The sequence below is a fragment of the Pelodiscus sinensis genome, chromosome 1, assembly GCF_049634645.1.
Source record: "Pelodiscus sinensis isolate JC-2024 chromosome 1, ASM4963464v1, whole genome shotgun sequence".
Lineage (NCBI taxonomy): Eukaryota > Metazoa > Chordata > Testudines > Trionychidae > Pelodiscus > Pelodiscus sinensis.
This window is the reverse complement of record NC_134711.1, coordinates 59,364,007-59,380,499: the sequence shown is the minus strand read 5'-3', so window position 1 is coordinate 59,380,499 and position 16,493 is coordinate 59,364,007. Positions and strand designations below refer to the sequence as shown.

The window sequence follows — 16,493 nt, the reverse complement described above, 5'->3', positions numbered from 1 at the left end:
CAGATACCTCCTCTATCAGCTACTTGAGTATTTTAAGGATTCATTTCATCAGGCCCTGGTGACAAAGACATCTGATTTCACTCAGTAATTTTGAATTTGTTTTTTTTTTTATTTCAACTTCTAAACCTACTCCATTTCTATTAGCATTAAGGCAGACTGTCACCATCAATCTTCTTGACAAAAACCAAAACAAATAAATCATTAAGGACTTATGCCATTTCCAAGGTTCTTGTTTTCGTTTCGTTTCTTCCTCTTCACTGAATAATGGGATTACCCTGTCCTTGGTCTTTCACTTGCTTCTAATATATTTGTAGAATGTTGTCTTGTTACCCTTTATGTTTCTAGCTAGTTTGAGATTGTTTGTGCCTTTGCCTTTCTAATCTTGCTCCTGCATAATTGCATTGTTTGCTTATATTCATCCTTTGTAATTTGACCTAGTTTCTACTTTTTATACCATTCCTTTTTGATTTTTAGATCATGTAAGATCTCTTGGTTAAGCCAAGGCAGTCTCTTGCCATACTTCCTATCTTTCCTACAGAGTGAAATAGTTTGCTTTTGGGCTCTTAATAATGTCCCTTTGAAAAACGGCCAACTGTCTTCAGTTGTTTTTCCTCTTAGTCTTCCTTCCCATTGGATCTTAACTATTAGCTCTCTGAATATACTGAAATCAGCCTTCCTGAAATCCATTGTCTCTACTTTGCTGTTCTTCCTTCTACCATTCCTTAGAATTGTGAACTCATGATCACTTTCACCCAAGCTACCTTCTACTTCCAAATTTTCAACTAGTTCATATTTGTGAAAATGAAATCTACAACAGCTTCCCCCCCAGTAGCTTTATCAACCTTCTGAAATAAAAAATTGTCCCCAATGCAGTCTAAGAATTTATTGGATAATCTGTGCCCTGCTGTGTTAGTTTCCCAACTAGTGTCTGGATGGCTGAAGTTACCCATCACCACCAAATCCTGATTTTGTTAGTTGTTTAAAAAAGCCTCATCCAACTCTCTTGCTGGGATGGGTGGTGTATAGTCAACCCTTAGCATGACATTATCCTTGTTTTTTACCCCTTTTAATCTAGCCCAGAGATCCTCAACAAGTCTGTCTCCTATGTCCATCTCCACCTCAATCCAACTGTGTACATTTTTAGTATATAAAGCAACACCTCCTCCCTTTTCCCCCTGCCTATCCTTCATGACCAAGCTTTACCCTTCTATACCAATATTCCAATTGTGTGTATTACCCCACCAAGTCTCTGTGATACCAACGGTGTCATAGTTGTGTTTATTTATTAGCACTTCAAGTTCTTTCTCCATATTTCCCAGCCTTCTTGTATTGGTACACAAGCATCTAAGACACTGGCAGGCAGCATACCTCCAGAGATGTCATGTCATAGCATACAGATGGGTGCCTCTGTTCCCCTCAGAAGAGTCTCCAACCACCATTACCCTATGTTTCCTCCTCACAGTGGTAGCTGCATTTTCTGTCATGATGGTGATTGACTTGTGGGTGATGAATAGTAGAAAGTGATGGCACACATATCACACTGTCCTGAGGTCAAGAAGGTTGATGAAAAGTATCTGTTCATGGTGAGCTCATTTGCCCTGTACTGTGAGAGCTCTAAGATGATACCTTCCCTCCCATGAGAGAAGCATCAGATATAATTGTAACTGTGGAAGAGGTTGCTGGAAGGGTACTTCGTGCAACATGTTCTGCGTCTGTGACCACAAATGTAATGAGGTTAGAATATGCTGTAATATAGTGACAGTCTTGCGTAGAGAATCCCTGGAGTGAATACAATCAGCAGACAGAGTGAATATAATCCCCACTACATCACATCTCTCCCCCCTTCGAGAGCGAACTGAGCAGGATCATTTAGCCAGTGGCCTAGGGAAGTCCAGACCCCTGCTCCGGAATAAAATGTCGGCTATGACATTAGCACTCCCACCGCCTCCATGTCACACTTCTGTAGGAGCCAACTTCATCTCAGAAGATTGGCACTGGGCCCTTTCAGTTGTGGCACAGACCCTGGAACTGTCTGGCTTCTCCCAGCTAGGACAGGAACCAGCTCCATGGAGGAATCATTCCCTAACAGCTGGTCAATTAGCTGGGCTTTGCTGAACCCTCCAATCATCATCCCTCTCTCCTTGCACAGCTCAACAATGTCCCTCCAAATGAGATGGTTAATGGCCTTCTCCCCACTGTTCCCAAGGGCTGCAGACTTACAGGCCAGTTCATGTAGCGCCCCCTGATTTCCAGGAAGAATCTCGTCAGTGTGCTACCTCTTTGAGCGTCAAAACCTCCTGGGACCACTCCCCACATTCTGCAGGCAGAACCCGTCGGTGTGTGGGCGGGGGGGGGGGGGGGGGGGGGAGGGAGGGAGGGGAGAAGAGAGACACTCCTTCTCAAGGATCACACTCAGGTTAGACCATAGGCCCCTATGCTTCCTGGAACCGCTTCTCCAGGGCTTTCAGCATGCCTGGCTCTTGCAAGCCCCCCTTCTTTCTACTGCCCTCCAGTCACGTACTACTGAATGCTCTGTTCACAGGGTGCAGTCCATCCTAATGTTGCCACCACTGTCATGGAGTGTTGGGGAGTCACTGGACCCTGCACCCCCCCCCCCCATCCAGATGTGACCCTTAGTCCATAAACAGAACAGAAAGTTTATGGGTTCTCAAGAGATACAGCGTATCACAGGAACCAGGAACATTCAGTACAATCCATCTTGGGGAGAAGGGGCTCTGGCCCTTATTCCCCTTTCCTATTCCAAACCCCCTCCTTACCTCCTAAGCCAGGCAAGAGCAACCAGTCTATTCCTGCAGGTCACCCTCACCTCCTCCTTTTGTCTAGCTTCCTGGGGCAAAGGTGTCCCCAGACTTAGTCTCACACGTAGGCTCAGGCTACAAGAGAGTCCCAGCTATTTGGTATGTGAGAAGCTAAACATACTTCCTCAGTGAGTCACGGCCAGACTACCCCTCCTCATCTAGATAGTGTTGCAGTGCCCAGGGAAACTGAGGCATGCACACAGAGTTACCACAGAACAGCACAGGATAGTAGAATCACATACAACATAGCAAAGCAAACAGACTGAATACTATCAGTAAATAGAGTGAATATAACCTCCACTACACATGGCAGGGGTCCCTGAAAAGGGACAAAGAGGGGGGAATTGAAATAAAGAGGCTAGTCCACCTTGATGATCTGTAAGGGTACGTCTACACTAGGTCATTAGTTCGAGCTAGGTAGGGTAATGAGGGCAAGCGGAGTTGCAAATGAAGGCAGGGATTTAAACATCCCGGGCTTCGTTTGCATGTTCCCGAGTGCTGCCATTTTAAAATTCCCCTTAGTCTAAACTCCGTGCCCGCGGCTACACGCAGCACGGAGTAGGTAGTTCGAATTAAAGATCCTAATTCAAACTACTGCTACTCTTCATTCCACGAGGAGTAATGGTAGTTTGAATTAGGATCTTTAATTCGAACTACCTATTCCATGCTGCGTGTAGCCACGGACATGGAGTTCGGACTAAGGGGGATTTAAAAATGGCGGCGCCCGGGAACATGCAAATGAAGCCCGGGATATTTAAATCCCGGGCTTCATTTGCAACTCCGCTTGCCCTCATTACCCTACCTAGCTCAAACTAACGAGCTAGTGTAGACGTAACCTAAGTTTCAGTGGTCTCATACCATTTCAGTCCACTGATGTAGGAAGAACCGTAACCGACAGGGGAACTGGAGGTTGGATGGTACTGTTGGTGTAACAGTAGGGATTTCTCTGGGCCCTCGACCAAACCTTCAAATTTGCTGTTTGGATGTAGAAGGTTGGCAAGTGGGAGACTGCTATTGGTATTGAGGTTTGTGCCTCTGTTGTCTAAAGTCGTACGTTGGCATCTGTACGGCTCTCTGGATCATGACTAGGTATTATACCATTGCCTTTTCTGGGGTGTTTGTACGTTCCAGGGATTCTAAGGTTGTTCGAGAATCCTTCGTGGACTGAAAGACTTCATCTGTGTTGACTGCAAACTGGTTGGTTCTGTTGAAGGGAAGGTCTTCAACTTTCTGTTGGAGCTCTCATGGGATAAGACGGTTACTTACCTCCTGTTATTCTTCGAGATGTGTTGCTTATGTCCATTCCACTAGGTGTGCGTGCACTATGTGCACGACTGCCAGAACTTTTTTACCCTTAGCAGTACACGTTGGGCTAGTCAGGGAGCCCCCTAGAGCGGTGCCGGTATAGCTGCGCATATGTACCCGTGCTGGGCCCAATCCCCCTCAGTTCCTTCTTGCTGGATATTCCAACGAAGGGGAGGTGGGCGGGACTGGAATGGACATAAGCAACACATCTCGAAGAACAACAGTTACGAGGTGAGTAACCATCTTTTCTTCTTCGAGTGCTTGCTTATGTCCATTCCACTAGGTGATTCCCAAGCAGATTTTACAAGACCCAAGCACTTTAGACAATCCTTGGGCAGATCCCCACGGGGCATAGGCTTAGAACAACGCTGGCATGGTTTGAAGCCTTGAGGCTCCGGCATACCTCTCCCCTCCCACCCCCCCGCAACTGGGAGAGCAATGAGTGTTTCTAACATCTTAACTATGCACAACAAAGAACTAACATTAACTAAGGAAGACAACTATTTACACTAGATAGCTAATCACTAAGGGCAATCTCGCAGAGCAAGACAAGCCTTCTGGTCCACTGTCACAGAAAGTAAGAAGGAACTGAGGGAGGTTGGGGCCAGCAGGGGTATAGATGCGCAGCTCTACTGGCACCACTTTAGGGGGCTCTCTGACTGGCCTAACGAGTATTGCTAAGGGTAAAAAAGTTCCAGCAGTCGTGCACGTGGCGTGCACACACCTAGTAGAATGGACATAAGAAAGAACTCGAAGAAGAATCCCGACACTTGCAGCCATGTACAGGCCACAGTGTCAGCTACACCCATCATCGATTGTAGGATGGTACAGGCAATCATGTGGCCCTCTTGGAATGTGCTGTACAGTTGGGGTTGTTTGTGCTCCAGTAGGAACTGCGAGAGCTCTTGGAGCTTTGAATAGTTGGGCCAACAATGCTGTGTAATTTTCTACTCTCAGTGTTAAATTGCCAACAAATAGGTCTTTCTGCCCAGGATGTCTAAGTGTTTATGGTCTTTGTCCTGGGGAGTGGACCTGAGGTTGGGATGTTTTGCCTTGTGCCGGACTGAGTCCATGACCAGAGAATTAAGAGGTGCGTGCAAGAATTAAAAAAATCCAACCCCTTTGCCAGGACGAAGTATTTCCTGTCAGCTCTTTTGTTGGTAGGTGCAACAGATGCAGGCATCTGCCAGATGGTATTGGCAGGATCTAGGATAGCCTCATCCATGGGGCATGTGACCCTAGAAGAGGAAGCAGGTTGGAGAATACAAAGGATTCTGTGCTGCTTTTCTTCAACCTCTTGAAGATCCAGTTCTTGTGCTGTGGCCACTCTCTTGAAAAGCTCCTGGCACTGTTTGATGTAAGCTGTTGGAGGTGGAATGGTGGGTATTGATGCTTTGTCTGGGGACAAAGACAAATTGTGTAGAGGAGATCTATCTTCCCCCCCTCTGAATGCGAGTCTTCCTCCCCAGACTGAGGATGCTCTGGTGAGTTCAGTGCCATGCCTGTCGGTGTAGGCTAGGAAGAGTATATTGGTATCTTGGCCAGTGCTGAAGGAGTGGTAAGATAGTTCCTGTAGGAGTACCATGGGACCCATTGGCTGGGGTATAGTGGAGGCAAATACAGCCAATGGTGCCCATACCAATTGCTGACCTAGACTCCCATGGAGGAAGCTTTGCGTGGGAGACGAGTGCTGAGATGAGAAGCAGCTGTGCTGGCCCGTGTCACACTTGCTGAGAGAGAGAGATGGGGCTGGAGAGCAAGGCGAGTGAACTGACTGCACCAAAGATGCCAGAGAATGCAGTGCCAAAGATCTGCAGCCTGTCAGAGCTGTGGAATGCCTAAGATGGTCTTTGTGTGGTGCCAAGCTAGTCTGCACCATCGTCAGTGCTGATGGTACGGAGGATGGAGTTGATGTCAGTGCCCTGGGAGGAGTCATGTAGGTGAGGGACCTTTATGGGTCTGTGTCTGGTGCTGCCTCTGATACTGTCTTTGGTGCTGACTTATGCAGTTTGGTCAGCACGTTGGGTGAGGAAGACGGTGACGTTGATTTATATCTGGGCTCTGAGTGGGTCCTTTTGTGCAGCATGGCTTGCTTCGCTGGTGCCATGCTGGAGGTGCTAGGCTTGTCACCTACACTCATTCTGGATAAGCTCAGCACCGGGGGCAGCGATTTAGCTGGGAAAACCCTGGGCTTCACTTTTGCCTGGTCAGAGGGGATAGAAGGACAAATTTTGTCCATACCTCTGGTCTTATCTATGTCTTTGGGTTTTGGTAGAGAGTCATCACATACAGGCTGCAGAGACTTCTCAGAGAAAGATCTTTAATCTATTGGCGTGGTCCCATCTTGCTGTGGCTGTGAGGTTCGAGCAGTGGGATCATTTCTGTGCCAAATGTCCCTCTCCTAAGCACCTGATGCAGGAGTGGCCATCAGATGCTGGCATGGTTTGCAAGAGGAGTCGCAACATTTGAAGCCTGGTGAATCAGACATGTTGAGGTAGAAAACAACAATAAAGAAGAAAAAACTAGGGCTTTTTTTTTTTTTAAAGAGGAAAAAATATTTTTTTTCCAATGAAAAAGGAAGGCGAAAACTGAGGAAGTTTAACTTTTTTGTTTGTTTTTGCTGGTTAGGCTGAAGCAAGGACAACGGACTGGGATCTCCGTCTGCTGCTGAGGATGGGAGAGAAGGAAATGAGGTGCCACACTGCATGCGCGCCTAACAGACGCCATAGCATGATATGTTACTGTACATGTGCAGCATGGCAGGACACAGCTAGAAAAATCTCCGGTCACCAGCATGAGGACACACTAACACTAAGAGTGGAGCATGTTTTGATTCTGAATCAGTATGAGCACAGATTTTTTCTCCAACAACTTTTACACCCAGAATGGAGAAGTTCTTTAAATGCATTTAAATTGAATCAGTCACCTTTTGCAGTGATTTTCCTTGGATCAGCCACTCGTCTAGATCTGAGTAACCCTGCATTTTTGGTCTTTTTCGGTGAGCTGCCACACCAAGTACTTGGTGAATATTCTCAGTGTTGTGTAAAGACTAAAAGATAGGATCACAGACTGGTAGTGAGATTTCCTATTAAGAATCAGAGCTATTTGCAATTAGCCATATGAATGCATAAGTAACGGCAGTCACTGTGCAGACTGAGATCTTTGAACCGGTTTTAAAGATCTAATAAAACCATTACTGAAGACAGAGTCACCACTGTGAACTTGAGACAGACTGATTTGTTGAGAAAAAGGCCTGGAATAGGATACCAATCCTTTCCTTCTTCGGTAAGAAAAAATAATGGGAATAAACCCCCCCTTCTCCTGCACTCGGAGGACACTGCCTCTACTGCTCAAGCCACAGAAGGGAGTCCACTTCTTGTTGTAAGTGTATCTCCTGAAATGGAACAGAGAAAGAAGTATGGAAGGGACTGGAACTAAGAAGACTACCTCTTTGTTTACAATCTCCAGGACTCCCTGATCCAAGGTGATCCACATCCAGGCTTCTCAAATAAAAAAAAGTTACCAAAAAGCATCAGAGCAGAGAAAAAAAGCCTCCAGAGATTTTGCAAGCTCTTGAAGCTGATATCACACCTGCTGTGTAAGTGAACACACAGATGTGCAGCATCAGAAGAAGATACTGAAGATCATATGGAAAGGGAAACCATCTAAAGAAAATTTGTCATTTTGCTCATTTCCTTCTTGAGGCTTTAATGTACAGCAGACTCAATGAATCACCCTACAGTACTTTAGTGAACAGACACCCTCATCTGTTTTACAACTAAAAGTTCACTGCTCTAAAAGGAAAGGATCTCATTTGTGGTTTTAACTTCCTTGCAAAGTAAGAAAGATTTTCTCATTGCCACCTATTTGGTCATAAGTATATGCTACACTGCCAGATACATCCAAGCACAGACTGCAGAGAAGTACAGGATACCAACTCCCCCTCAGTCATGATGGCTTTTAGTTCCTCTCAGTGTTCCTATGGTAACTCATATACAATCTGAGACAATTTATCCCAGTTCAATTGTAATTATATTGGGAAAGCACAGCCTCATAATTAGCCACATGCATCTAGATGCTGAGAGATGAATACACCTTGTGCCTGAAGAGGCTGAATATCTTCAAATCCTTTGCTCTGGGATGTTCTGACTTTTTCCTGGACAGTGGTGACAACAAGAGATCCCGTTTCTGAGTGGGATGGAAAAAAAAGTATTTAGATTTTTTGGAAAGAACTTAGTGCCTTCTGTGTCTGCTTGCTTTAATCTGACCAGTATTGATTGTGATGGATACCGCACATCTTTCGCAGGCTTAAACAGTCTTTGATTTATTGGTGTGACAAACCTGCCATGAATGGAAAAATGCAAGATATTTAGAAGCTTGTGAGATTTCTTCTGCTGGTATATCCAGTGTGTCTGCCATAAAATTAGTAACTGAGGCAGGTATACAAGGATTTATTCCCTTATCAGGGGAAGATGAGATTGCTGAGAGGAGTAGCTATTCTTCCTCTTGCAGTCATTGCTCTTCAACACTTTCTTCCTCCTTTTCAAGGCTGCACTAATTGATCTGGTTGATCCATAATGACTCTTTGGAGAAGGAGATTTAACTCTAGAATGGCAGATTGTGCAGATTTGTGTGAATACAGCTGCATATCAGGACATTCAATAGGGTTCCTTATGAACTGCCGATAATTTCCTACTGCCCCTTCTAGAATCCTTGGTGATTCCCATTGTGCTACCTTAGGAAGGTAAAGAGGCACGTACTGGGTGACTCCTTCTTAGTCCCATATGGATAGAGTAAGGAGTAAACCTCCTCCAAGGAAACACTGTTTTAATCAGGAATGCCCCATCTCTGAGGGAATGAAATCAGTGCCAGAAGTATCTCTGTGACGGTGTGCCGGGCTCCGATGCAACGGAGGTCTCAGCCCCTCACACTCTCCAACCCCCCGCAGGGCCGGGGGGGGGAGGGGAGGGGCGGGGTGGAAGCTACGGAAAAGGAGCCCACCCGCACGGAGGGGGATTCCCCCTGCCAACCCCGAGCAGGATCGCAATGCGCGTGTACCGTCTGGGCTGGGGGAGCCGGCTGGGCAGAGACACCTGCTGACATCATCAGCCTGCGCCCCGGAGGTAAAGGGGCAGGGCTAGGGTTGGAGGGGGATTCAAAAAGCCGAGATGCCAGCCTGGAAAAGGGGAGTGACAGGAGAAGGAGAGCAGGGGCGAAGCCGAGGACAGGGGCCCGGGAAGGAGCCCACGGCAACACGGGGGGGGGAGGGGGAGGAAGGGGGACCGGCAAGCTGCGGGCTGAATCTCAGCCCAGAGGAGAACGTCCTGGCAGGCAGGCAGGACCCCGCGCTGGAACCTGAAGTGAGGTAGACCCCGGATTACGTCCGGCACCACCAAGGGGCCGGCAGGAGGGCTGCCCGAGCCGTCGGGTATCGGGGAGAGCACTCGGAGAGCAGGACGGCCTGAGACTTTGAACTAAAGAGTACGGGTGGAAGGGGGGGTGATTTTGGGGCAGGCGACCCCGATGATGATTGGGCTGTAAGCCTGAGGGGAAGCCCGAACCTTGACAATCTCCTTCGACTGCATACCAACCACCAGGGGCGGATATAGGGCAGGGCGAGTGGGGCGGCCACTCCAAGCCCCGCGCTTCAAGAAGCCCCGTGCATGTGCCATGGCGCCACCGCACATGCGCTGTGTCAAAGGGGGGGCCCCGTGAAATCCTCATCTGCCCCTGCCAACAACTCAGAGGTGGGGCTAGATATCTCTCAAGACAAAAACAGCCATTCTACTGGACTCACAGTTAAATAACTCAGCACTGTATATGCACTCAGTTTGGAGAAGCAAATCTAAAATGTATTAAAGATCATTTATCAAAGATCATGTTCCAAAGGAATCAATATGGAAGCAGTGGGTACTGAATCTTCCAGGTACCAAAACACTCGCTACCAAGGTTGATGTTTAAGAATCTGTACTGAGCGAAACCCAGTCCAGAAGCTTTCGGATTCTTCCTTACTAGTTGTTAGTGTGATACCCGAGGGCACTTCCCCCCCCCCCCCCCCCCTTTGGTCTTTGGATGGTTGAAACTAAGACAAGTGACCTGAGCCTTGTGTCATCTTTAGCATGGTCCTTTTTTCTGTCCAGAGATACAGCAGAGGTGAACGACTAGGGACTCTTAACTGACGTAGCCTTGAGCTCAGGGTAGAATCTCAGCTTGTTGGGATACTCACAAAGATGACCTGACTGGAGGACTGTGATAATGCAAACTTCTTCGGGCATGCTGCTATAAATATTTGAGAAGGAACAAATTTAGATGGCTTCTCTAATTCAAGTATCAGAGGGGTAGCTGTGTTAGTCTGGATCTGCAAAAGCAACAAGGAGTCCTGTGACACCTTATAGACTAAGAGATGTATTGGAGCATAAGCTTTCGTGGGCAAAGACCCACTTCGTCAGATGCATGCATTTGCCCATGAAAGCTTATGCTCCGATACATCTGTTAGTCTATAAGGTGCCACAGGACTCCTTGTCGCTTTCTCTAATTCAGTGATTTTCAACTGGGGTCTGTGTACTCCTCGGGGCACTCAGAGGTCTTCCAGGGTAGGTACATCAACTTATATACCTACTACCTAGTTTTAAAACAGGCTACATAAAATGCACTAGCAAAGTCATTACACATTAAAATTTCATAGACAATTATTTGTTTATATTGCTCTTTACAATGAAATGTAAATACAATATTTATATTTCAATTGGTGCATTTTATAATTATATGGTAAAAATGAGAAGACAAGCAATTTTTCAGTAACAGTGTGTGGTGACACTTGAATTTTAGGTCTTGCTTTGTAAGTTTTTAAGTAAGGTGAAAGTTGAGAGTTCAAAGACAAATCAGACTCTTGAAAGGGGTACAATAGTCTGGAAAGATTGAGAGCCATTACTCTAATTTTCCTCAGTATGCTTAAGAACAACAGCAATATATGGGATACTGCTTGGAAAAGTCTGTCTCTCTCCTAGGCAAGAGATCATGAAATAAAAATTAAAATAAAATAAATTAAAAAATAGTACCAAGAAAGCCAATCATTAAGTAGCACTAATACTTCCCACCATGGGCAGTTCTGAATTTTTCTTCTGTCCTATTGCTTACAACCACTAGAAAGATTTTAGTGTTCAGTGTACCAATCCCTAACTAGAAATGAATATAGTGTGCATATACATTATTACACATGCAGCCAATGGCAAGGAACTACACATCAAGAGTAACACACACAGTGAGGAAAGTACTGCTGGAAAATTTAGGGCACCACAGGTGGGAAGAAGGAATTGAGAGATGCATAAACCCTTGTATGTGTGCATAAAAGAGCGGATGAAGACATCTGAAGCGCAGGCATGACCCCAACAGACAGCTGTCTAAAGGAATCAGATTTCATGTGCATGGGATGCACATGTACAGAGAGTGGAATCCACACGGATAATCATTTGAAGAACTACATAAGATGATTTAGTAGTGATACAAAGACCTAAGTAAGACTGAAGCAATTTACAGGCTTTCATGCAGTCTAGTTTTTTCCATTAAAGCCTGCAATAAAATTAATCAGTAACTGATTTCACAAACGTTAAGTGGCCTACAGTTTCTCATAAGTGTGTCTCAGCAACATTAATAGACTAAACCATATCTAAGCTTTATATAAACCTCACAGTAAGTTGCCACAAAAAAGTTACATCACATCACATGTGGGTGAACACTTTTACTAAGCACTCACTCTATCTCACCTATTAGTCCTTTATCCTTAAAGTATTGTATCCTCAAAAAGTCAACCTAGGAATTTTAATTGATAACTTTGCTAGGCACTAAAAACAAACTGAATAGAGAAACTAGATTTATGGCTTATTGCAACTATCTATGACCTTCTAATAATCCCTCACTTCACTTTTCATCTCCTTCATTTCTTCTCCATGATTGGGACCACTTTACCTTAAATGCTCACTTGAAATGTGTGTTAGGTATATATGCTAAAAAATCTGTTCCACCTTTTATTTGTTGCAACACTGAGTTTGTTTCTCACACCTGCAGAAGAATAATGTATGAGCTCGAAAACCTCTCTCTCTAAAGTTGGTCCAATAAAAGATATCCCCTCACTCAACTTGTCATCATAAAAGAAGGTATCTTTATATACCTCAAAGAAGAAATATGGGCACAATTTTCTCCCTTTGAAGTCACCTTTAGACAATGATGTCCCAAAAAAGTTCAATACGTTCTCACGCTGGTGCATCTTTCACTCCCACCACGACACTATTCATCATCAAGGACTAAGCCAAAACAAATAAAGGTGCTTTATAATTTTTACATGCTGAAAATTATCAAGAAAAAAAATTGCCAATGTTTATTCTCTAAAAAAAAAAACGTTTCCATTGTTACATCAATGGCTTATTTATCGTCATTAGCAAAATGCCAGATTTCTAAAATCTAAAAGCTATTTATATTATAGTTTAAGAGAAGTATTTAATGAGTGATCAGATTCTACTTTTCATTCAAACAACCCTGATCTTGTTACTAGTTGCAAAAAATGAACTCATAGTTCATCTATTTTTTCATCCTTGTGAAATTTTATAGATAAAACATATCTAAAAGTCAGAATTAAGACATAACTCTCAAGTACTATTAAATTCAGATATTTACAGATATTGAATATGGAAAAATTGTGCATACCTATCGTATCAGCTTTACTAAATCTTCGTATCACAACATTGTTCATGTTTCCATTTTCACACAGCTTTAATTCTGTTAGATATACTTCTACTTTGCAGTGCTTTACAAACATACCCTGTTCAACCACCTGAAAAAAACAAAAAACAAATCAGTCTTTGCTATGAAATCTAAATATATTTAGATACACATACTTACATGTACTTGTTTTTAGAAGCTTCTAGAGGAAACTAATAAAAATTCAGTGAACATAAGAGGTACAAATTACATTAAGCCCGTTATGAATGCCAAATATCAGAAATAAAATACCCGTAAGAACATTTCCAGAAAATATCCAGGACTTAAAAAGTTGGATTTTATGACAACTATATCTTTTCCTGTGAATTTTATATGTGCCTATGTTAATACTAAACATCATATATATTTACCTATCATATAAATGTGTATCTTTATAATCAACATACACATTAATAAATTTATAAATTTTTCAGTTTTTCTGTTTTGTCCGAATTAAAGTATTAAGAACCAATTTGCTAGTTCCATATATTAAATCATGACATACTGAAAAATTCTGATTTTGTACTACTAAAAAAGCTAAGAACTACAACAGTATATTAACAGTTCTGAATATTACATAACAAAGACTTTTTAAACAAATATTGTACATAAGTACTGCCAGTCAAGTCATTCATTTATGCTCTGGTAACAAAAATATTAGTTTTTAGCTTCATTCCCCCAAGATACTGCTAAATTTGTTCTTTACATGTTTGCTTTGCAATACCCACTACCAAACAAAAAAGCACCGAGGGAAACAGGAAAATTAATCAAAGTAAAACCCCCAAAAATATTCATGGTCACCTCTTAATATATTTCCTTTTGATCCTTCAGAGTGTAACTGCAGTACTTAGTCATGCATACGGTTCTGAAAATAGCCATCAGCCTGATATATGATACATCAGACAAATACGGTAAAAAAGAAGGCACCCAATAATTACTAGGCGGGATCTGCTGTACCAAACCTACTTAAGAGCAAGCACTATGGAAAAAATATGCATCAATGAACTATTCACTACCCAGTGTTTAACAATTAGCCTTGGGCAGTAGTGACTACCAGTTGGTGGAACTTTTAAACGACAATGCATCTTAACACAAGTTTAACCACTTATCTACATTGAGTTTTTAAGTCTATGTTAGGTGCTGCAGTGATGTAAATTGTGATTTGCTTTGATGCTGCTTATCAACAGATTAAGACAATAGTAAAGCTTGCATATAGCATTGACAAAGCACTATTGTGTTATCCAAAAGAGCCCCACTAAACAAAATCAAGAAGCTAGTACATTGGTATAATAATTTAAATTTGGGTCCACAGCTTCAAAAAGTTTTACAGCAGCAAAGAACATGGCTTCAAAAGCACAGGGGATAAAAAAAGTTTACCATCAAATAGGGAAGCTGCTCTGACAGACATCAAAGAAAAAGCACCGTACACCACCTTTTGCAGAAAGATTAAAGAGGTAACAGAACAGAGAAATCAAAGAACAAATTGGGGGAGAAGGGTAAGGTGTGGGGAATGAAGAAGATAAAGAGAGAAAATGCATCTGGAATTGCTGCACAAAGATACATTTCATCTCATTCCATTAATGGGTCCACATACTTGAGTGAATCTTCGCAAAAATCTCTCTGGGCAACTTGAAGCTAACAATCTTGGAAGTGTGTACTAGTGCTAGTCTACTTCGATACTTTTTTTTATCCCTGATACTATCTTGGGCATTTCCTTCTAAGTACCCCCATAATAGTCCCTGGTGAAATGTGGGAGAAAATTAACAATGCAAAATTACAAAACTTTACCTAAGCAGGGAGGAAGGAAAGAAACTATCTGCTGAAATGTGCATGTTCAGACACTAATAATCACGGATAAATAATTATTTTTGAAAAATAACCACACTGATGTATTCTTACTCTTATAAGCTAAAGTTCCACAGATGTTTCTTTAAAAAATAAAAACAAAATAGATAAGGTAATTTTCATTTCTTGAACTCTGTCACCAAAGAGATGAATCCATGAAAGCATGAGCCTTCTTCTACAGATCCAGCTGGCATTTACCCATGAAATGCAGGTAGTTCCAAATGTGAGCTGCCAGCATTATTAACTGGTAATGTTTGTGTTCATTGCCCCTGAAGTCATGGTGAGGTTCTGCTGCAGCAAAAGTCTAAGGCTTTGCCATAGAAAATTATAATCAGAAACAAGACTGGAATAATAAGCAGTGATAATCAGAAATTTAAAGTATTTCATATTGGCCAACCTGGAAACAGCTGCAATAGCATACAGATATTAAAACACCTTCAATAACTGGTCTAGAAGAGGATATCTTAAAATATCTGTTCTGAAAATCCAATTGCAATCTTCAACTTAGAAGGGACCACCTTAGCTATCTTTTCTATAAAATGTGGGGAAAAAAATAATTCTCAATGAGTGTACAGAGCGTGGTTTGTGCCCAAAACTTTCTGCGCAGACTGTACCTAATGAATGAGCTCTCAAGCAGTTCCCAAATATGGCAGGAACCAGAGCCAGATTGTGTGCATCCTGACTCATGTGCTCAGAACTGTAGCTGTACCAAAGGCTTTACTTTTGGCAACAAATAATGCTTTGCTGCTAAAAACTGGGACACCATGAAAACCAATCTGCTGAATGGAAATGATTATGTGTTTATCACACATGAGGAACTATTATGTAATCTAATGGTGCCAACTTCATTAGGTCTGGAGCAGCTCTTCATTAACGTTGGATTCATACTTGATAATTCACAATTACAAAAAGTTGACCTGGTCTGATTTCTTTATATTACAATCCTGAAAAGTCCATCTTATCTAATAAAATTTAGAATTTTCAGCACTAGCTTACAAGATCATTTGCACTAATAATGAGATTCAATGGCCTCTAAAGTTTAAGTTTTTCTTGAAAAATAGTAAGATTAAGCTTAGTGAAAAAAAAATTAACCACCCTCCTTCAGCTTTGTTCAAATTTTTCATTTTTTAAAAATTGAGCCAAGTCCTAAAATCTAAGTATTAAAAAAAAAGCCAAGTAAGTGACTGTATTAACTAAAATAATATCAGGTTGACACATTCATTACGGACAAGACTTTATGAGTTCCCAATATGAAGAAGAACTCCAATTGATTTTATTCAGTCCACTACTGTCTGCAAGACTATATTTAGAATTATCTTAGTTTCACAAAGTTTAGTTTGTTTAGATAGTACCTTGCGTGCTATTGGCTCCTGACTTTCCATCAGTGTGTACCAGCTAACTAATTTATTCCAGCCTTCAGTTGGCAAAAGGATGTAGTCCAGTTCATCAATGAGATGCTCCTTGAGAGACTGAGAGTCACCATCTATGAGAGAGAGAGAGAGAGCACACTATTTCAAATCCACAGTTATGAACATGTTTATCAGCACTGGCGTTTTTGATGTAGCACTGAAACAATAGTGAAAAATACCAATCAAAATGTAATAATGAACTGCTTATTAGAAATATACCATTTTCTTAGTGTGTGAAATTCAACAACTAAATAATGCTAGCATTGTGACTGAATTAAAGCAGCAAGCTGCAATTTATAAATATTGGGGTGGGATGGGCACTATTTTAGTAATGAAGTCTCCAATATAAGGATGATTGGAC

The 16,493-nt window shown here is 42.5% G+C and overlaps 1 protein-coding gene across 9 annotated transcripts in view; it reads right to left on the bottom strand.

Annotated features, from left to right (window-relative positions):
- The window catches only part of USP15 (ubiquitin specific peptidase 15), a 136,686-nt gene that overhangs the window by 83,836 nt on the left and 36,357 nt on the right, over window positions 1-16,493 (bottom strand). For 6 of the 9 annotated variants that reach the window (XR_012904392.1, XR_012904399.1, XM_075930758.1 and 3 more), the window contains exons 3-4: window positions 16,076-16,206; window positions 12,825-12,951 (exon numbers count right to left, since the gene is read on the bottom strand). Coding sequence is in view for 5 of the 9 variants with exons in the window: in XM_075930758.1 (XP_075786873.1) it covers window positions 12,825-12,951; window positions 16,076-16,206 (258 nt within the window). In the remaining 4 variants the exon portion in view is untranslated. Of the gene's footprint in view, window positions 1-12,291; window positions 12,425-12,824; window positions 12,952-13,679; window positions 13,761-16,075; window positions 16,207-16,493 lie in introns of those variants that run through there. The other 3 variants (XR_012904403.1, XM_075930775.1, XM_075930783.1) reach the window with 3 other exon arrangements.